The 16,466-nt window shown below is 27.2% G+C and overlaps 3 protein-coding genes across 3 annotated transcripts; 1 reads left to right on the plus strand and 2 right to left on the minus strand.

The window, feature by feature from the left end:
• Positions 1-1,445: 1,445 nt before the first annotated feature.
• On the minus strand, positions 1,446-16,235 carry LOC134832442 (DNA polymerase theta). The gene is made up of 6 exons (XM_063846459.1): positions 16,125-16,235; positions 14,273-15,382; positions 14,094-14,207; positions 3,996-6,241; positions 3,831-3,928; positions 1,446-2,710 (listed from the first exon to the last, which is right to left on the minus strand). The coding sequence occupies exons 1-6, from the start codon at positions 16,224-16,226 to the stop codon at positions 1,482-1,484; spliced, it is 4,899 nt and encodes a 1,632-aa protein (XP_063702529.1). The 5' UTR covers positions 16,227-16,235; the 3' UTR covers positions 1,446-1,481.
• On the minus strand, positions 8,881-10,601 carry LOC134830473 (PHAF1 protein CG7083). Its single transcript, XM_063843973.1, has one exon. It carries the CDS (start codon positions 10,517-10,519, stop codon positions 9,191-9,193), a length of 1,329 nt encoding a protein of 442 aa, XP_063700043.1. The 5' UTR covers positions 10,520-10,601; the 3' UTR covers positions 8,881-9,190.
• LOC134831445 (SUZ domain-containing protein 1) lies at positions 12,173-13,021 on the plus strand. The gene is made up of 3 exons (XM_063845177.1): positions 12,173-12,435; positions 12,496-12,758; positions 12,830-13,021. Exons 1-3 carry the CDS (start codon positions 12,367-12,369, stop codon positions 12,912-12,914), a joined length of 417 nt encoding a protein of 138 aa, XP_063701247.1. The 5' UTR covers positions 12,173-12,366; the 3' UTR covers positions 12,915-13,021.
• Positions 16,236-16,466: the final 231 nt, after the last annotated feature.

Here is a 16,466-nt window from a genome sequence, read left to right on the forward strand (position 1 = left end):
AATTAAAAAAAAAATAAAATAAAATAAAAAAAAATTTTCTAAATTTTTGAGTAAAAAAAATCAAAACAAAATTCAATAAAATTTTTAAACAAAATTAAAATAATAATTACTTTGAATAAAATGAAATTTTTAAGCATCAAAATTCAAAAAAAAATTTTTATTAATTTATTAAATTCATTAATTAAATTATTTTTATTTAAATTGAAATCAATAAATTAAAATTATTTTCAAAAATTCAATAAAAATATTAAAATTATAATTAATTAAATTAATTAATATTAATATTGAAATTTAAATAAAAAAATAATTATTTTATAGAAATTTGGAAAAAAATAAATAAATTTAATTTAATAAAAAATTTTTAAGTAAACTTTTGAAAAATTTCAGTATCTTACCTTTTAAAAAAATTAATATTTAATTAAAGAATTCAAATTTATTTTTTGAAGTTAAATATTTTAAATTAATTATTTTTTGTTAATATTGAATTTCTAAAAATTTTCAAAGGAAGAAATCTAAAAATTTATTGAATTTATCCTAAATTTATTTAAATTCTTTAAATTTCTCACCTGAAAAGTACTTCAGACAGACTTTAACAAATTTAACAAAAAAAAAAAAAAAAATAAAAAAAAATAAAAATAAATAAAATAAAAAATAAATAAAAAAAAATAATTAAAAAAAATTATTAAATCAAAATTTTAAAATACCAAACAAAAAAAAATTAAAAATTAAAAGAAAATTAATATTTTTACTTTAAAAATTAAAAAAATAATTTTCAACTAAAAAATTTTCAATTTTTGTCAATAAAATCTTAAAAATCGACTTGAAGATCTCCGCTTCCATTGTATTCGTAGTTTATGTTCTGCTCTGAACGTACAGAAGGTACAAGATAATTGATAAAAGCGGGTGTGTTATCGCTTTGCGTTTATTAAAGTAATAACAAAAAGTTTTCATATTAAATTCAATACGTAGACGAACACATTGCCATAAATTCAGAAAATTTGATTTCCTTTCGATCGACGTGCATCGCGAGACATGAGTGAGTAACAAAGCGGAATTGCCGTCGTCGTCGTCGCTTGACATCGTCATTCTTTCTTTGGAATTCAAAGTCATAAAAAGTGATAAGAATCAATTTTTTGCATTTTTTTTTTAATTTTTAAGATTTTTTTTCAAATTAAAAAAAATTAAATAATTTTCTTTAAAAAAATACTTTTTAAAAAATTAACTTTAAAAAAAATATTTAAATGATTTTCTTTTAAAAAAATTATTTAAAAATATTTTTTTAAATTATTTTTTTCTATTTGAATCCTTTTTGTACAAATCCTTTAAAAAAAAAAAAAAAAAAAAATAAAAAAAAAAAAATTTAAAATAATTAAAAAATATTTTTTTTTTAAATTTTCATGAAATTTTTTCTAAAAATATTTTTTATTTAAAAAATTTCTAACAAATATTTCGTAAAAATAACAAATTTCGTTGATCACAGTTTAAATTTCAGTCATTTCTCCCCAACTGCGTCCCATTTTCATCTTGACTCTCAAAGGAATCGACATTTTTATACAATTTTCCATACTATGTCTCAATACTTTTGCAATTTTTGTGATTTTATCGGCAGGAACTTCGTAAACGAGCTCGTCATGCACGTGCAAAATCAAATTTACATCATTTTTTGGTCCAATTCCGAGTTCTTTTTCATATTTTTGTAGATTTTTCTCCATCCGGATCAAAGCATGCTTCGCAATATCCGCAGCTGAGCCCTGAATTGTCGTATTAACTGCTTGTCTCTCCGACTGATGTTGCTCTTTCGCATTTCCATCTTTAATTTTTGGCAAATATCGACGTCTCCCGATCAAAGTTTCAACAAATCCCTTACGTCGCGCTTTATTTACGATGATTTCCGTGTAATTTCTGATCCCGGGATACGTCAAATGGAATTGTTCGATCAACGCAAAGGCTTCTTCCTCCGTCGTTTCAAGCGCTTCGGCGAATCCACGAAGTCCCATGCCGTAAATTATCCCGTAACAAATTTGTTTGGCGTCATTTCGTTGCTTAACTGTCACGTCGGCGACGGAAGTTTTGTACCACGCCGCCGCAATTGAGCGAAAAACGTCTTCGTCGCTGTTCATGATGCGAATTAAGCTCGGATCTTGTGATAAATGCGTCAAAATTCGAAGTTCTAGTTGACAAAAATCCGCGCTGAGAATTAAACGCCCCGCTGGAACACGAAAAGCGCTGCGACAGGAGATCTCGTGAACTTTGGCGCCATTTTCGAGTGAAACGACGAAATTTTTCGAGACATTTTGCAAGCTTGGTTCGTACATCGAGAGACGTCCCGTGTTTGTGTAGCAACTTTTGCTGTGAATTCGACCAGATTCGATGCCGTTTTTGATGAAAGGATACAAAAATTTTGTTAATGCGGCGGATAATTGGCGATATTGCATGATGAGATCGGCAATCGGGCAGTTTAGCTTCTTTAAAGTGTCTTTGGAGGTTGAGGCACGAGTTTTTCCGGGCTTCTTTTGGAGTTTGAGGACTTTGGCAACTTCAGTTGTGGATTCGATGTTGAATTTGTGGCCTACTAACTTGAAAATTTCCTTCAACATTTCCTTCTGGAGCGATAAACAAAGGTCTTTTAAGGTTACGAGACGATCTTTGTCGACTGCCATGCCGTAAAATTCCATTTTGTAGAGGAGGGTTTGGATGGGCATTTCCATATCTGAAAGAAAAATGAGAAAAAATTAAATTTTTGAAGAATTTTGAGTGAAAAATTAAGAAATTTGAAAATTTTGTCCCAAAGCATATTTTAAATTTTAGACCCAATGCACATTTCAAATATTTTTCCTAAAGAATATTTCAAATTTTCGCCCTATGACACATTAAAAAATGTTTTTTTTTAACATAAAAGTAAAATTTTTAATTTTTTTAATTTGAAGTTAGAGTCCTACTGTAAATTTTGATATTTTTGACGTAACCCAAGACACATTTTAAATTTTTTTTTCATCATAGCTTTTGAATTTTAATCCTAATGCACATTTGAAAAGGTTTTTCTAATAAAAGTTTTGAATTTTTGTCCCAATATTCATTTCAACTTTTAATCCCAGTTTACATTTTGAAATATTTAATGAGAAAATTTTCTTAAATTTATCCCAATAGACATTTTAGCATTTTTAATGTTCATAAAAACTGAATTTTTATTTTGTTTTAAATAAAAAATGTTCATTCCAATGCAAATTTTAAATATTGAGCCCAATGTACATTTTATATTTTTACTGAAAACTTTAAATTTTTGACCCAATGCACATTTTAAAAATTTTTACTTATCAAATATTTAATTCATTATTTTATTTTAAAATTTTCACATTCTAAAATTGTTTTGTAACCCAATGCACATTTTAGAATTTCTTAATGCAAATTTTTGAATTTTTGGTTCAATATTCATTTAAATTTTTCATCCCAGTTTACATTTTGAAATATTTTTGATAAGCGAAAATTTTGAATATTCATCCCAATGCACATTTTGTAATTTCTACTACTGACAGATGATGAGTTTTCATTTTACTTCAAATAAAAATTTTTATCCCAAGGCAAATTTTGAATATTTAGCCCAATGCACATTTCAATTTTACATCCCAGTGCACATTTTAAATTTTTCCTGAATGAAAACTTTAAAATTTCAAGCCCAAAGCACATTTTGAAATTTTTTTCTATAGAAAATTTTGAATTTTTGCCCTAATGCATATTTAGAATTAACATCCCAATGCACATTTTGAAATTTTTCAAAAACTTTATTTAAAAAAAAATTTTTTTTTTCAAAATTTTATAAAAAATGTTCTTACCTGTGAAAGATTTGAACAAATATCCGCTCCCTGTATCCTGAAGTTGCTCAATTTGTTCTTTAATGACACTTTGAACGACACAAGACTCCACACAGGACCTAAAAAAACCAAAAATCGTTCATAAAAACTTCAAAAATCCTTCAAAATAATTTTTTGAACACTTACCTCATCCTCGCATCATCTTCTCGTCCATAATTCAGCGCCACACTATTAAAACTTCCTCCTTTTTGTAACATTTTCCACACTCCTTCGGTTTTTCTCGCATATTTCGATATCATCTCCTCCAAATTATTATCAGAATCTGGTTGCAAAAGCCAATTCGCGACTTTGGGATCAAAAATCTTCGCATTTACCGTCAAAATCCCTTCAAAAGCATGACTTAAAGCTTTCAAATGTTCCTTGGCATCATAAAAAGTCAACGTCACATCACTCCTTTTCAACAAATCTTTAATTAATTTCACTTTTCCATGCGTCGTGATGAACGGATCGTTGTCTTTATCCTGCATCGTGAGATAATAAACGTAATTTTCGCTAAAGCAAAAGGCAATTCCTTCGAGAAAAGTCTCCGAAGTCACTTTAAATTTAAAATTTTCCTCTCCTGTCAATGTTTTGTGATGATTTTGGAGTAAATTTCCGCCGATCGTGAGCTTAACAGGGGCTTCATGCGAACTTATTCCCACAGAAACGCTCATTTCCGACACTTTTTCTTTGATTTCTTTCTCAAAAGCCTCGAAAAACTTGCGATTTTTACAAACATCAACAATATGAAGCTCTTTAAAGCCGAAATTTTCGCCCGTGGAGATGCTTTCCGAGACATTCATTAACAAGGATTGATGAAAAAGTGACGGATTATCGCCCAAACTGTCATCTAAGGTGATGATGAACTCGTCCGAAGTGATCAGACTTTCGTTTGGAGATGAAATTAGTACCGGCGAGGTCTGAATTTGAGCTTTTTGAGGAATTTGAGTCCTTTGGGTGCGTTGGGCGACCCGCGAACGACCAATTCTCGACCTTGTTGAGTAAACTCCTTGCGAACATTCGATTTCTTCACTGCTTTTGTTGAGATTTTGGGTGTTTGAGAGTCTTTTTCCGGTCCGGGAGATGTTCAAAGGCGACGTTGGGGTCTTAAAAGTACTTGAAGCTTGGGGACTTTCACGCGGCGACATCGAACTTCGTAATTTCATGCCATGAGATTTGTTTAAAAGCTTCTTCGGTTGCGGAGTGTTCGCTTCAGAGTCGAGAATTTCACTACTTTTACGTTTTTTTGAGGATTTTTCGACATTTTCTTCCATTTTTTCTTCTTTTTTGGACCAATCGACGTTATTGACGCCCATTTCCAAGGTCAAAAAATTTCTGGCTTGCTCAATTAAGGTCTTTGCCGCCTCAGAAATGCTCAATCCGGACTTTCCTGTGATGAATAACTTTCGTAAATTCTTTCTTTCTGCCGCTTCGTACTGTGCTTCGCCCTCTTTTTGCTTCTCGGTGTCGAAAGAAAGCGAATTATGCAAGATTTTCTCGATTGTGAAGGTATCTGACGTCGCCAAGTCCCTCAAATCCGTGATTCCGGCGTTGAAAAGTGCTCGAGCTCGTTGCGCATTCAAATCCGGGAGTTGCATGAGGTCGACCAAGTCACGATGGATGCCGAAAAATAAGCGATCCTTGAATTGCCCGACGATTAAAGCCAATAAATCCCAATTTAAAGCCGTGCAGAAGGAAGTTACGATCCCGGCAAAGGTCGAAGCCATCTGTTGAAGTGTTTGAAGCATCCCCTTACTGCATTTGTACTTCGCCGCGACTCGATTTAAGGGCACTTCATTGACCAACTCTTGCAAAGCCAACGCAATGTAGAACCTTTTGTGGATTTGAAGCGATTTTTGGTCCAAATTACTCTTACTTCGCATCGCTTTCATCAAAAATGCATTTTTTACGCCCACAACTTCGCCAATTCTTCGCATTGCTTTCGGCAATTTCTCCCATAGGTCGACAAATGACAACCAATCGACGTCGTGCAGTTGGTAACAAACGCTGTACGGAGTCACTAAATAAATTGCGTGCAGTTCCGATTCAAGGACGAAGCATTGACGGGACTTTTGGAGCTCCGAAAATAGCATGAAACCTTCGTTTGGGGGTAGGGAAGCGGAGAGACAGGCAGTTCCGAGTTTTGTTGCGACGAAAATTTCTTCGTTCAGGTCCTCGTTGTGTTGCAAACGAACGAATTCGTATTCCAGCAAGAAGGAAATGGAAGAAGCGATTGGGTCTGAAGAGTTTTTTGTGTCGGAGTTGGTGAAATAAGTGAAATTTGAACCCTTTTCCGTGCAAAGGAGAGTGCATTTCATGAAAGATTCCAGTTCGGTGCGTGTTTGAACGACATTTGAGGCGATTGTTTCGAGAATTGCTCGTTTTAAGTGGATCTGAAAAGAAATTAAAAAGAAAAAAAATTATTAAAAAATGTTTTTTTGATTTTAATTTTAAAAAAATAAGTTTTTCAAAAATTATTTTTATTTACTTTTCTAAATAAAAATTATTAAAAAAATATTTTTAAATTTAAATTTTTAAAAATTAATTTTTAATATTTTTTTAATAAACATTAATTTTTAATATATTTTTTTTTAATAAAAATTAATTTTTAATTATTTTTTTTTAAATAAATTTTTTTTAATTATTTTTCCTTATAAAATAATTTTAAAAATTTTTAATTGAAAAAAAAATTAAATTTTATTTAAAAATTGTTAAAAAATTTAGAATTATTTTAAATTAAAAAAAAAATAATAAAAATTAAAAAAAATATAAAAATTAATTTTTAAAATTTTTTTCTTAACAAAAATTTTTATTAAAAATTAAAATTTAATTTAATCTTAATAAAATTAATTTTGTAAAAAATTTTAAAAAATTTCAAATTAAATTAAATTTAAAAAAATTAATTAAAAATAAATAAAAAAAAATTAAAGAGAAAAAATTATTTTATTTTTGAAATAAAATAAATTTTTTAAAAAAAAAATAAATTTAATTTTAAAAAAATTCTAAGAAATTTAAAAATAAAAAAATTAAAAAAAAAAATTGAATTAAAATAAATTTTAAGAGAAAAATTTTTATTAAAATTTAAAAAATTTTAAATTATCGGAAAATGTTAAAATAATTTTTATTTAGATTTTTTTTAAATCTAAGCATCTAAGAAAAATAAAACACAAGTTATTTTTAGTTTTTTGATTTTTTTCAGTATTTTTTCTCATTTTATTTTTTATTTGATTTTTTTTCATCATTTTTCTTTATTTAAATTAAAGTATATCTATATCGATTTTGTCGCCATAAATACATAATAATTATTTATTTTTATTATTTTTAATTGTTTCCTGTTCACTTTTATTGAAATTTAATCCTAAAATAATAATTATATTTACAAGTATTCTATAATATTTAATAATAATATTTTTTATTTTGTAAATATTAAAGATTTGAAAACAATTTAAATAATATTAATAATAATAAAAATATAACAAGAATCTATTGAAAAATATTTTTAACTATTTTTTTTTTTATTTATTTTTCATTTATTTTATTTTGTATAGCTAGAGGTTTGTTTTGATAATAAAAAGAGCAATGACTTAAAAAATAATTCTCTTTTTATGTGATTTTTGTATCTTTCGATACTTTTTAGGTTTTTTTTTTGTTTTTTATTTTTAATTTAATTATTTACATTTTTTTGTAACATTTTATGGTCTATAATATTTATTTATTATTTAATAATAAAATAATAATAATTATTAGAGTCGTGTAACAAACGACACGATTTTTTGGATTTTTATGCACATTTTTTTAAATTTTTTTTAATGACTTTTTTTTAATATCTCACTTTTTTTGTTGGTTTTTTGTATAATTTTTTATTTTATTTTTTTTTCTTAGGGCACGAAAAAAATAATAAAAAAATAAATCTTTGTTAGAAAAAAAATCGAATGTGAGTTTCAAACGAAGTTCCGGCCAATCATTTGATTTATCACAAAAAAAATATTTAATAATAAAAAAATAATTATTTCTTAAATTTCTAATGCTATCTAAGTAATAAACACCCTTTAGTCATACAAGTGTTAAAAATATCACCCTATTTTTTTATTTTTTTTTAATTATTTATTTTTTTAAATTATTTTCAGTATATTTTAAATATTTTTTTATTCACAAAAAAATCAATTAATTAATTAAAGTTAAAATTAGTTTTTTATTTTTTTAATATAAAATTTTAATTTAAATTTATTAATTATATTTTTATTAAAAAGTTTCGTTTTAGAAAATTAAAAAAAAAAAAAATAGAAAAATAAAATTAAAAAGTAAAAATATGTTAAAATATGTAATTTTAATTGGATTTTAAATAAATATTTTTTTATCAAAAATTTTTTTGGGAATTATTAATAAAAAAAAATAAATACAAAATATTTAAATAATTTTAAATTGTTAAATATTTTTTTTTTAATCAAAAACTCTTAAGTTTTTGAGAAATTTTAATTGTCAAAATTTTAGTGATTCATAAATTAATTAAAAAATTATCTCAAAAATAATAAAGTTAAATTTTATAAAAAAATCTAATTGATCAATTTTAAAAATTCCAAAATTTTAATATTCTTTTTGAAAAATTTAATATTAAAATAATTAATTTAATAATTAAAAAATATTTGAAAAATTAATTAAATTAAAAATTTGTAAATAAAAAAAAAAAATAAAATAATTTAAAAATAATTTAAAATAATAAAAAATAATTTTTTAAATAAAAATAAAAAAAAGTAATTTAATGAATTAATTATTTTTTTGTAAAAAAAAATAATAAAAAAAATATTTAATTATTTTTTTAAATTTTAATTAATATTTTTTAAAAATAAATTTGAAAATAATATTAATTTAAATTAATTAATTGATTTTTTTGTGAATTATTTTTAAATTTAATATTCATTATTTACCGAAAAAATTTTTTTAACGATTTTTTGTTTGTTTGTATACGACTTAAAATGGCTTTAAAGTTGTTTTTTCTATAAAAAACGGGAAAGACGAATTTTTTTTTTCGAATTATTTGCATTCATTTATAAATAAATACTATCAAAGGTCGTGCAGATACGAAGCTTTCTTTGTAAAATATAATTCAAAAAACTGTTACTACTGAAGAAGTGTCATCATCTAGCAAATAAATATTATTTTATTGCGTATCACCGTGTTGTTGTTGTTGTTGTTTTCGTTACATTCCTACATATTTTTACGTGGTCGGTTGTTGATTTGATAAGAAAATAAAGTTGAAACTATTCAAGGTCATTAACTTTTTTTTCGAAAAATATTTTGACGAAAGAAAGATTCTGTCATTTTTTTTTTGCGTGTTTTTAGGCTTACAAGGAGATTTTGGTGTCAATTTCGATGTTGTTGGCGACACTATTGGCCTGTTTCCGATAACTTTTGCTGTTCATGCTCATGAGTTCGTACATGTTGGCGCCCGCATTGTTGTTGTAAATGGTCAGGGAGGCAATGTAGTTGTTTGGCATGACCTCGAAAATGATGTCTTGGTAGCCGTAGCAGAAGGTCGAGCCGAAGGGATTGGCAGTGTTGGTGCTTCCGGCGCGATGGAGGACCACAGGACGTTCAGCAGGCGTCAAACGATTACTAATGGAGTCCCATTTGCTGTAAGCGGTGACGCTGACCATGCTGTTGATGGGTTGGTCTTCGGCAATTTTGTCGGGAGCGAGTTGCAGTTGAAATTCGCAACGATGGTACATGTTAAAGTTGTAGTGCCCGGGATAGTTTGTGTGAAGAATGAATTTTTTGACGCGTTGCGAGTTCGCGTCGAACAGCACATCGATGCCGAGCGTGAAATAATTGAAGAAAAAGTCGCTGCGTTTGGGCTGGCCCGCTCGTTGGGCGCTCGGGGAATGAATTCGCATCTTATCTTCGCTTTTGTAGAAGACCCGTGACGGGGACCCGATACTCGAAGTGACATCTTGACATGTGTCGCCAAAGTAAATTTCGCGCGTGAAACACTGCTTTTTTTGTTCCAACGTGCGAACCGTGCCTTCCGTGTACAAATTCAGTCTCAAGCCTCGCGTTCCGTAATTCGTTCGCAAAACCGTCGCTGACTCCAGATAAATTTGCGAATGATAACATTGCAAGGGCAGTGCCGGCGGTTTGCTCTCTGCGATATTCGCGCCACTAAAAATCGCCATTTTCGCGACAACGGGCGACTTTCCGCTGTCAAAATGTAACGAACCCAATCCGTGGGCGTATCCAGGCTGTGGTTTACTATCGACAGGAAAATAAAAACTCAATCCCCGGAAATGCAGGACAAAAACCTGTTTCGCACTGTCATAAATTCCCGGATGCGTTGCCCCGAACGAATGTTCGATCTGTTCGATGCTCGGAGCAACTGCTGGCGAATTGAACTCCAATCCGCAATATTTCAGCTTTACCAACTTCATGTTGAACACTTCGATGATTTTGAGTCTTTGGACGACAGGATCGAAAATTAAGCGAATTCCGTCGAGAGGCATGTTGATTATCAAGTCGACGCCCAAGGGATTTTCCGACGAATAGTGAACTTGAACGCCCTTTATTGTGCCTACGAGACTCTGGATTATCGTTACTGCCTGCGAAAAGTGCATGCCTAATGCAAACTCCCAGTTGTCGCAGCCGAGAGATCGTTCAGGTATCACTTCTAATTCCAACATTTTTACTAAAATTTTTGTTGCACTTGCTAATAATTTACAATTTTTGTGAATTCCAAAACAATTACGCCACTCTTTGTTGTTATTTTTCTTTGTTTTCTAGGATGGTACGATTTGGGAATGTGTTTCATGTCTCACATGACTTTTAATTATTGCGTAGCAACTAAAAATTTTCATTTTTTTCTTAATTAAAAAAATGATTTTTAAATAAATTTTTAACATTTTTTTATTTTTTGAATTTTTTTTAATTAAAAATTTATTTTAAAAAATTATTTTTTAAAAATTTTATTTAAAAAATCAAATTTTTGTAATTAAATTTTATTTAAAATTATTTTAAATTAAAATTTAATTTTTTTAAAATAATATTTATAATTATTTTTTGTTAAAATAATTTAATAAAAATTAATTTTTAATGATTTTTTAATAATTCTGTAAATTTAATGAAGGTCAAACATGAAAAACTTTTAAAAGTTGTAACGTACTTATTTTAGCAATTATGACAGTAAGTTCGTTCAACATATTTTGCCATGAACAGTTTCAAGGCAAAATCAGATGTAGGGTGAACAGTCAAATTTCCTTGATTTTTTTTTAAATTTTTCATTAATTTAAAATTTTTGTTAGGAATTAAATAAAAAATTAATTTTAAAATAATTCTTTAATAATAATTTAAATATATTTTCTTCTCTTCTTTAAAATTTAAATAATAAAATTCTTTAAAAAAATTAAAAAAAATTGCTTGAAAAAAAATTTTTTAAATAATTTCCTTGAATTTTTTTCTTAATTTTTAACAAAATAATCAATCTAATAATTTAGTTAAAATAAATTCATAAATTCAATAACTTTAAAAGAAAACTGATTAAAAAATTAAAAAAAAATTGTTTGAAAAACTAAATTTAATTTCCTTAATTTTTCATAGATATTTTTTTTTCAGGAAAAATTAAATAAAAAATTAATTTTTTAATAATTCTAAAGCAATTTTATTTATTTTTTTTCTTTTAAAAAATAAAAAAAAATATTTTTAAAATGTTCTTGAAATTTTTTTCAATAAATACTTTCAATAAAATTAATGAAAATAAAATTAATGTTAAATTAACTCTAAAACAATTTTAATATTTTTTTTTTGAAGAATTCAATAAAATTTAAAAAAAAATTTAAATGATTTTTTTGAATTTTCTGTCAGTTAGTAACTTAATTTCAAAATTAAAACTAATTAAAAATTAAAAAAAAAAATATTTTTTAAAGCAATTCATTAAAAAAATGATTTGAAAAAAATATTTTAAATTTAAAAATTTATAGATTTTTTTTATTATTTTTTTATTTAAATTATAATTTCATTATTTTAATTTATATTAATTATTTAATATTAATTTAATTTTAATTTTTTTTAAAGAAATTCATTTTTAAAAATTTTTAAGAATTTAAAAAAAAATTTTTTTTCAATTTTTAATTTTTTTTAATTTTTTAAATAAGAAAAATAAATTAAAATTAATTTTAAAAAATTTTAATAATTTTAAATTAATTTAATAAAAATTAATAAGTTAAATTCATTAATTGATTTAAAAAAGTAAAAAAAAAATAATTTTTGACAAAAATATTTCAAACTCAATGAAAACTTTCATGCTTGCCTATCGAACGAACCTTCTGTCACTCAATCGCCATACTTGTCTGTTTTTTTACCCTGAACTGCCTTTCTTTGAATCAGGAATTTAATTTTTCGCCCAAATCGCAAGTTTCCATCCGTGATTCCGGCAAACAAAATGACGCTTCGAGTCTCGTGCTGAACTCAAACACACAGAAAAAGGTCAGAACAAACTTTAAACCGAGTCAATTAGGAAATTTTAAAAAATAGTATGTCCACTGAGACAGACAACACTAAATCAGAAGTTTTGGAAAGTTGGGAGGAAATTGACGAAGTGCAGGTAAAATTTTCATTTTTTCAGAAAAATTTCAAAATTTTTAATAATTTTTTTTTTATGTAGCTCGATTCGACGGTTGAACGCTTGAAAGAGGAAACCATGAAGTCACGAATCGAGGAGGAACGTCTCGCAGCAGCTGCTGTGACAACGATACAGAAGCCCGTGATGATTCTGCGAAGACCGCAATCCTCGACGACAAACGGAGGCACGGACAACGGCGCCGGAGCAAATAAGCCAAAAACACAAATTAAATCGTTGATGCAACGACAACAGGAATATGCGGAGGCGCGAATGCGGATTCTTGGGTCAATGCCAGATGAGGAAGAGTGAGTTTTTTCTCGTTTTTTACAAAAAAAAAACCTTGACTGAAATTTTTTTTATTTTTTTTTACTTTTAGTGTAACTTTAAATGGCATCAATGGCAGTAGCAGTACAAACAAAACAAGGACCAGCGACGGAGACGGAATGCTTTTGCGACGGTAGCGAACTACAGAAAAAACGAGAATTGTTTACACACCACACAACATTATTAACCGAAACAGAGAACGATGAAATTTTAAGTTTTCTAAAAAAAATAATATATGAAATCATAAAAAAAATTAAATTTTTTGAATGGAAGTTAAAAATTTTTTCAAGGAGGAAGTTTACAAGGGGAGGAATTTCATACAAAATCGAAAATTTTTTCAACTTTTTCTTAAATTTTAGAATTTTTCTAAAGAAGTTTTGAATTTTTTCACATAAAATCCATATGAAAGACTTAAATTTCTCGAATTTTGAGATAAAATTGTAATTTTATGCGAATTTAAGAGCATTTTTGTCAATTTTAAAAGAATTTGTAGCTTCTAAAAAGGATAAAAATTTATGAAATATTTCGAAAATACGACAAGGATAGAGTAAAAGGCTTAAAAAAGACTCAAAAACATAATTTTGAGAAGACTTAACCGTCACTTTTTGATATTTTTTGAACATTTTTAGCTTTTGAATTGATGAAAATGCTCAGTTTATTTAAAAATTATAGAAAATGAGGCAAAAACTTTAATTTTATTTAAAAAAATTAATTTTCATTTATTTAATTCAACGAAAATTCTTCAAAAATTTAAAATTTGAAGAAATTTTTGCATATTTTTTAAATTTTTATGAGACTTGAATGTTAATTTGGCTCAAAAAATGCCAAAAATTATTCAATAGAACAATAATTTATTGAAAATTTTCTATAAATTTTAAATTTTATACGATTTTTCAACATTTTTTTAAATTTTTGGTTCATTATAGGCAACCTATGTCCTAAAAATATCACAAAAATTAAGAAAAAAGAGCTCAGAAGACTCAAAAAATTCAAAATTTAGCTAAAAATTCAAAAATTTTAGTATTTATGATTCGAGTTTTGTAATTTTTTTAATTTTCTGAGTAGATTTGATGCTCTCGATGAGCTACGAAAATGTAAAAAATCGAGCAAAATCAAAATTTTATAAGAAATTCTTAAATTTTTATTAAATTTAGTAAATTTTAAGCTGACAAGCAATCAAAAATTGAAAAAATTTAAAAAGTTGGCAAAATTTGTTCAATTTTAGTTTCAAATAAGGCAAATAAGCCTTTCAAAATTAACCAAAATGACTTAAAATCTACAAAAATTGACACTAAAAGATGAAAAAAGGCACTTACGTGATCATGAACATCCAAACAAGACGTCAACGGTTGCAATTTTGTCGAAATAAGCGACTCTCCTGCTTTTTTCTGAGCTTCCGTACAAATTAAAATCGATTCTCCTAACGTGTCCTTTAAAAAAATCATAAATTCACGATAAAATTTAAAATTTTTCACATAAAATCCCAAAAATTTACCTTTCCTTTCCTCCCTGCTCTTCCAATCATCTGCTTATAAGTCAAACTATCCATAATTTTGCCTCCAAACATCGGACTTCTTATCACAACTCGTCTCGCCGGCAAATTCACTCCCGAACTCAAGGTACTTGTCGCCACAATTATCTTCAAAACGCCCATTTTGAACCCATTTTCGACAATTTCTCGTTCCTCCGCTGTCAATCCGGCGTGATGATAGGCACAGGCATACGTCAGTACGGTATCCAACGATTGCTCCAAACCGCCCGGCGAGTTAATTAACTGCATTTTCAACTCTTTAATCGGCTCAACCTGGATTTGTTCGACGAGTTTTTTGGCTTCGGGCGTTTGAAGTTTCCTGAATTCGTGAATAATTCGCGCGATATTTGTCGCCAACTCTTCGCACCAATCCTTGCCGGGACAAAAAATGAGCACGGAACATCCTTCCAAGATCGTCTCGAGACACAATTGGGCGACGTTGTCTTGATCTCGTGCGAAAATCGGATTATTCGACGGGATTTCGCGCAAAATTTGAAGTTTCGCATCAAAAAGTGTCGAACCAATTTTTATCATTTCTCGCAGCTCGACGGGACGAAAATCCGTGTGATATAATTCAGCGCGCAGCCATTTTTGTAAAAGCTGGAGATTTGGTAAAGTAGCTGACATTGTGATAATTTGGATTTTTATGGCGAATTTTTCGCACATGTACATGACTTTTGCCAATAAAAGTTCCAAAATGTATCCGCGACTCGAATCGCCAATTAAGTGCACCTCATCGACGACAATTACGCCAATTTCGCTCAATTTGTTCGTTTCCAGCAGGCGATTTACGATGGAATTTGCTTTTTCGATCGTGCAAATGGCGATGTTGATTTGCTCGAAGCCTCCGGGAGGATGATAACCGCCGAAAAAGCCTTCAACTCGAAGTCCCGCTGGGGTTAAGAGCTCTTGGAGGTAGTTCATTTTCTCGCGGACAACCGAAACGAACGGCAAAATCATCAAAGCTTTCTTCTTTTTCTCCAAAACGATTTTTGTCATCAAAATTTCGCTCACTAAAGTCTTGCCGGCGGAGGTTGGAGCGCTGTAGACGAGGTTTGAACCGTCAAAAAGGACCTAAAATTAGAAAAAAATTATTAAAAAATTGTTTTTTTATTAAAAATTTATTAATTATTTTTTTTAAATTTTGCTTAAAATTAATTAATTAATTAAAAAAGAAAAAACAATTAAAAATAATTTTTTTATTAAAAAAAAAAAAATTAAAAAATATTTTATGATAAAGAAAATTATTTTTCTTGAAAATTTTAATTTTTATAAAAAAAATTATGTTTAAAAAAAAAATTTTTTTAAGAAAAAAAAATTTTTTAAGAAAAAAAAAATAATTTCCATGAAATTTTTTAAATTTTTTGATAAAAAATAATTAAAAATTTAAAAATGAAAAATTAATTTTCTTAAGAAAAAAAAAATATTTTTCATTTTTTTTCTCTAAAAAATTTTTTTTAGTTAAAAATTTAAAATTTTTTATTTTTAACAATTTTAACAATTTTTAAAAATTTAAAAATTAAAATAATTCAAGAAAAAAATTTTTTTATAGAAAAAAAAATGAAAAATATTTTTTTTTCTTAAATTTTTTTTTTGTAAAAAATTATTTTTTTAAGCAAAATTTTTTTTTGTAAACAAAAAATTAAAATTTTTTTAAAAATAATTTTTTTATCACAAAATATTTTTAATTTTTTTTTTAAATTTTAAGAAATATTTTTTAAAGTTATTGTTTTTTTGAGAAAAAATCATTTTTTCAGAAAAAAAAATTTTTTTTTATGCAAAACTAATTTTTTTGTTAGAAAAATTAAAAATTTACCTTCGTATTACTCAAACACTCGCATTGCCAATCAAACATTTCCGTTACTCCCTTCTTATGGTACTCGGCAAGGACATTTTTGGGCAATCCCCAATTCGACATGAGGCGCAAATTTTGTCTCGTATCAACTTTTAACGATAAATTTTGACTTTTTTCTGAATTTTTAACAATTTTTTCCTTGAAACTTCTGAATTTCTTTGCGATTCAGTATTTTTCATGGAATTATCTTTCCAAAGAAGGGTTCCTTCGGCGATGATACTGCTATTAACCGCATTTTCCGAGAACAAATCCTCCGAAAAGATACTCTCACTAAAATTTTCGGGGTCTCTCTTCCCTAAAAGA

The sequence above is a fragment of the Culicoides brevitarsis genome, chromosome 2 (genome assembly GCF_036172545.1).
Source record: "Culicoides brevitarsis isolate CSIRO-B50_1 chromosome 2, AGI_CSIRO_Cbre_v1, whole genome shotgun sequence".
In the NCBI taxonomy this organism is placed as follows: Eukaryota; Metazoa; Arthropoda; class Insecta; order Diptera; family Ceratopogonidae; genus Culicoides; species Culicoides brevitarsis.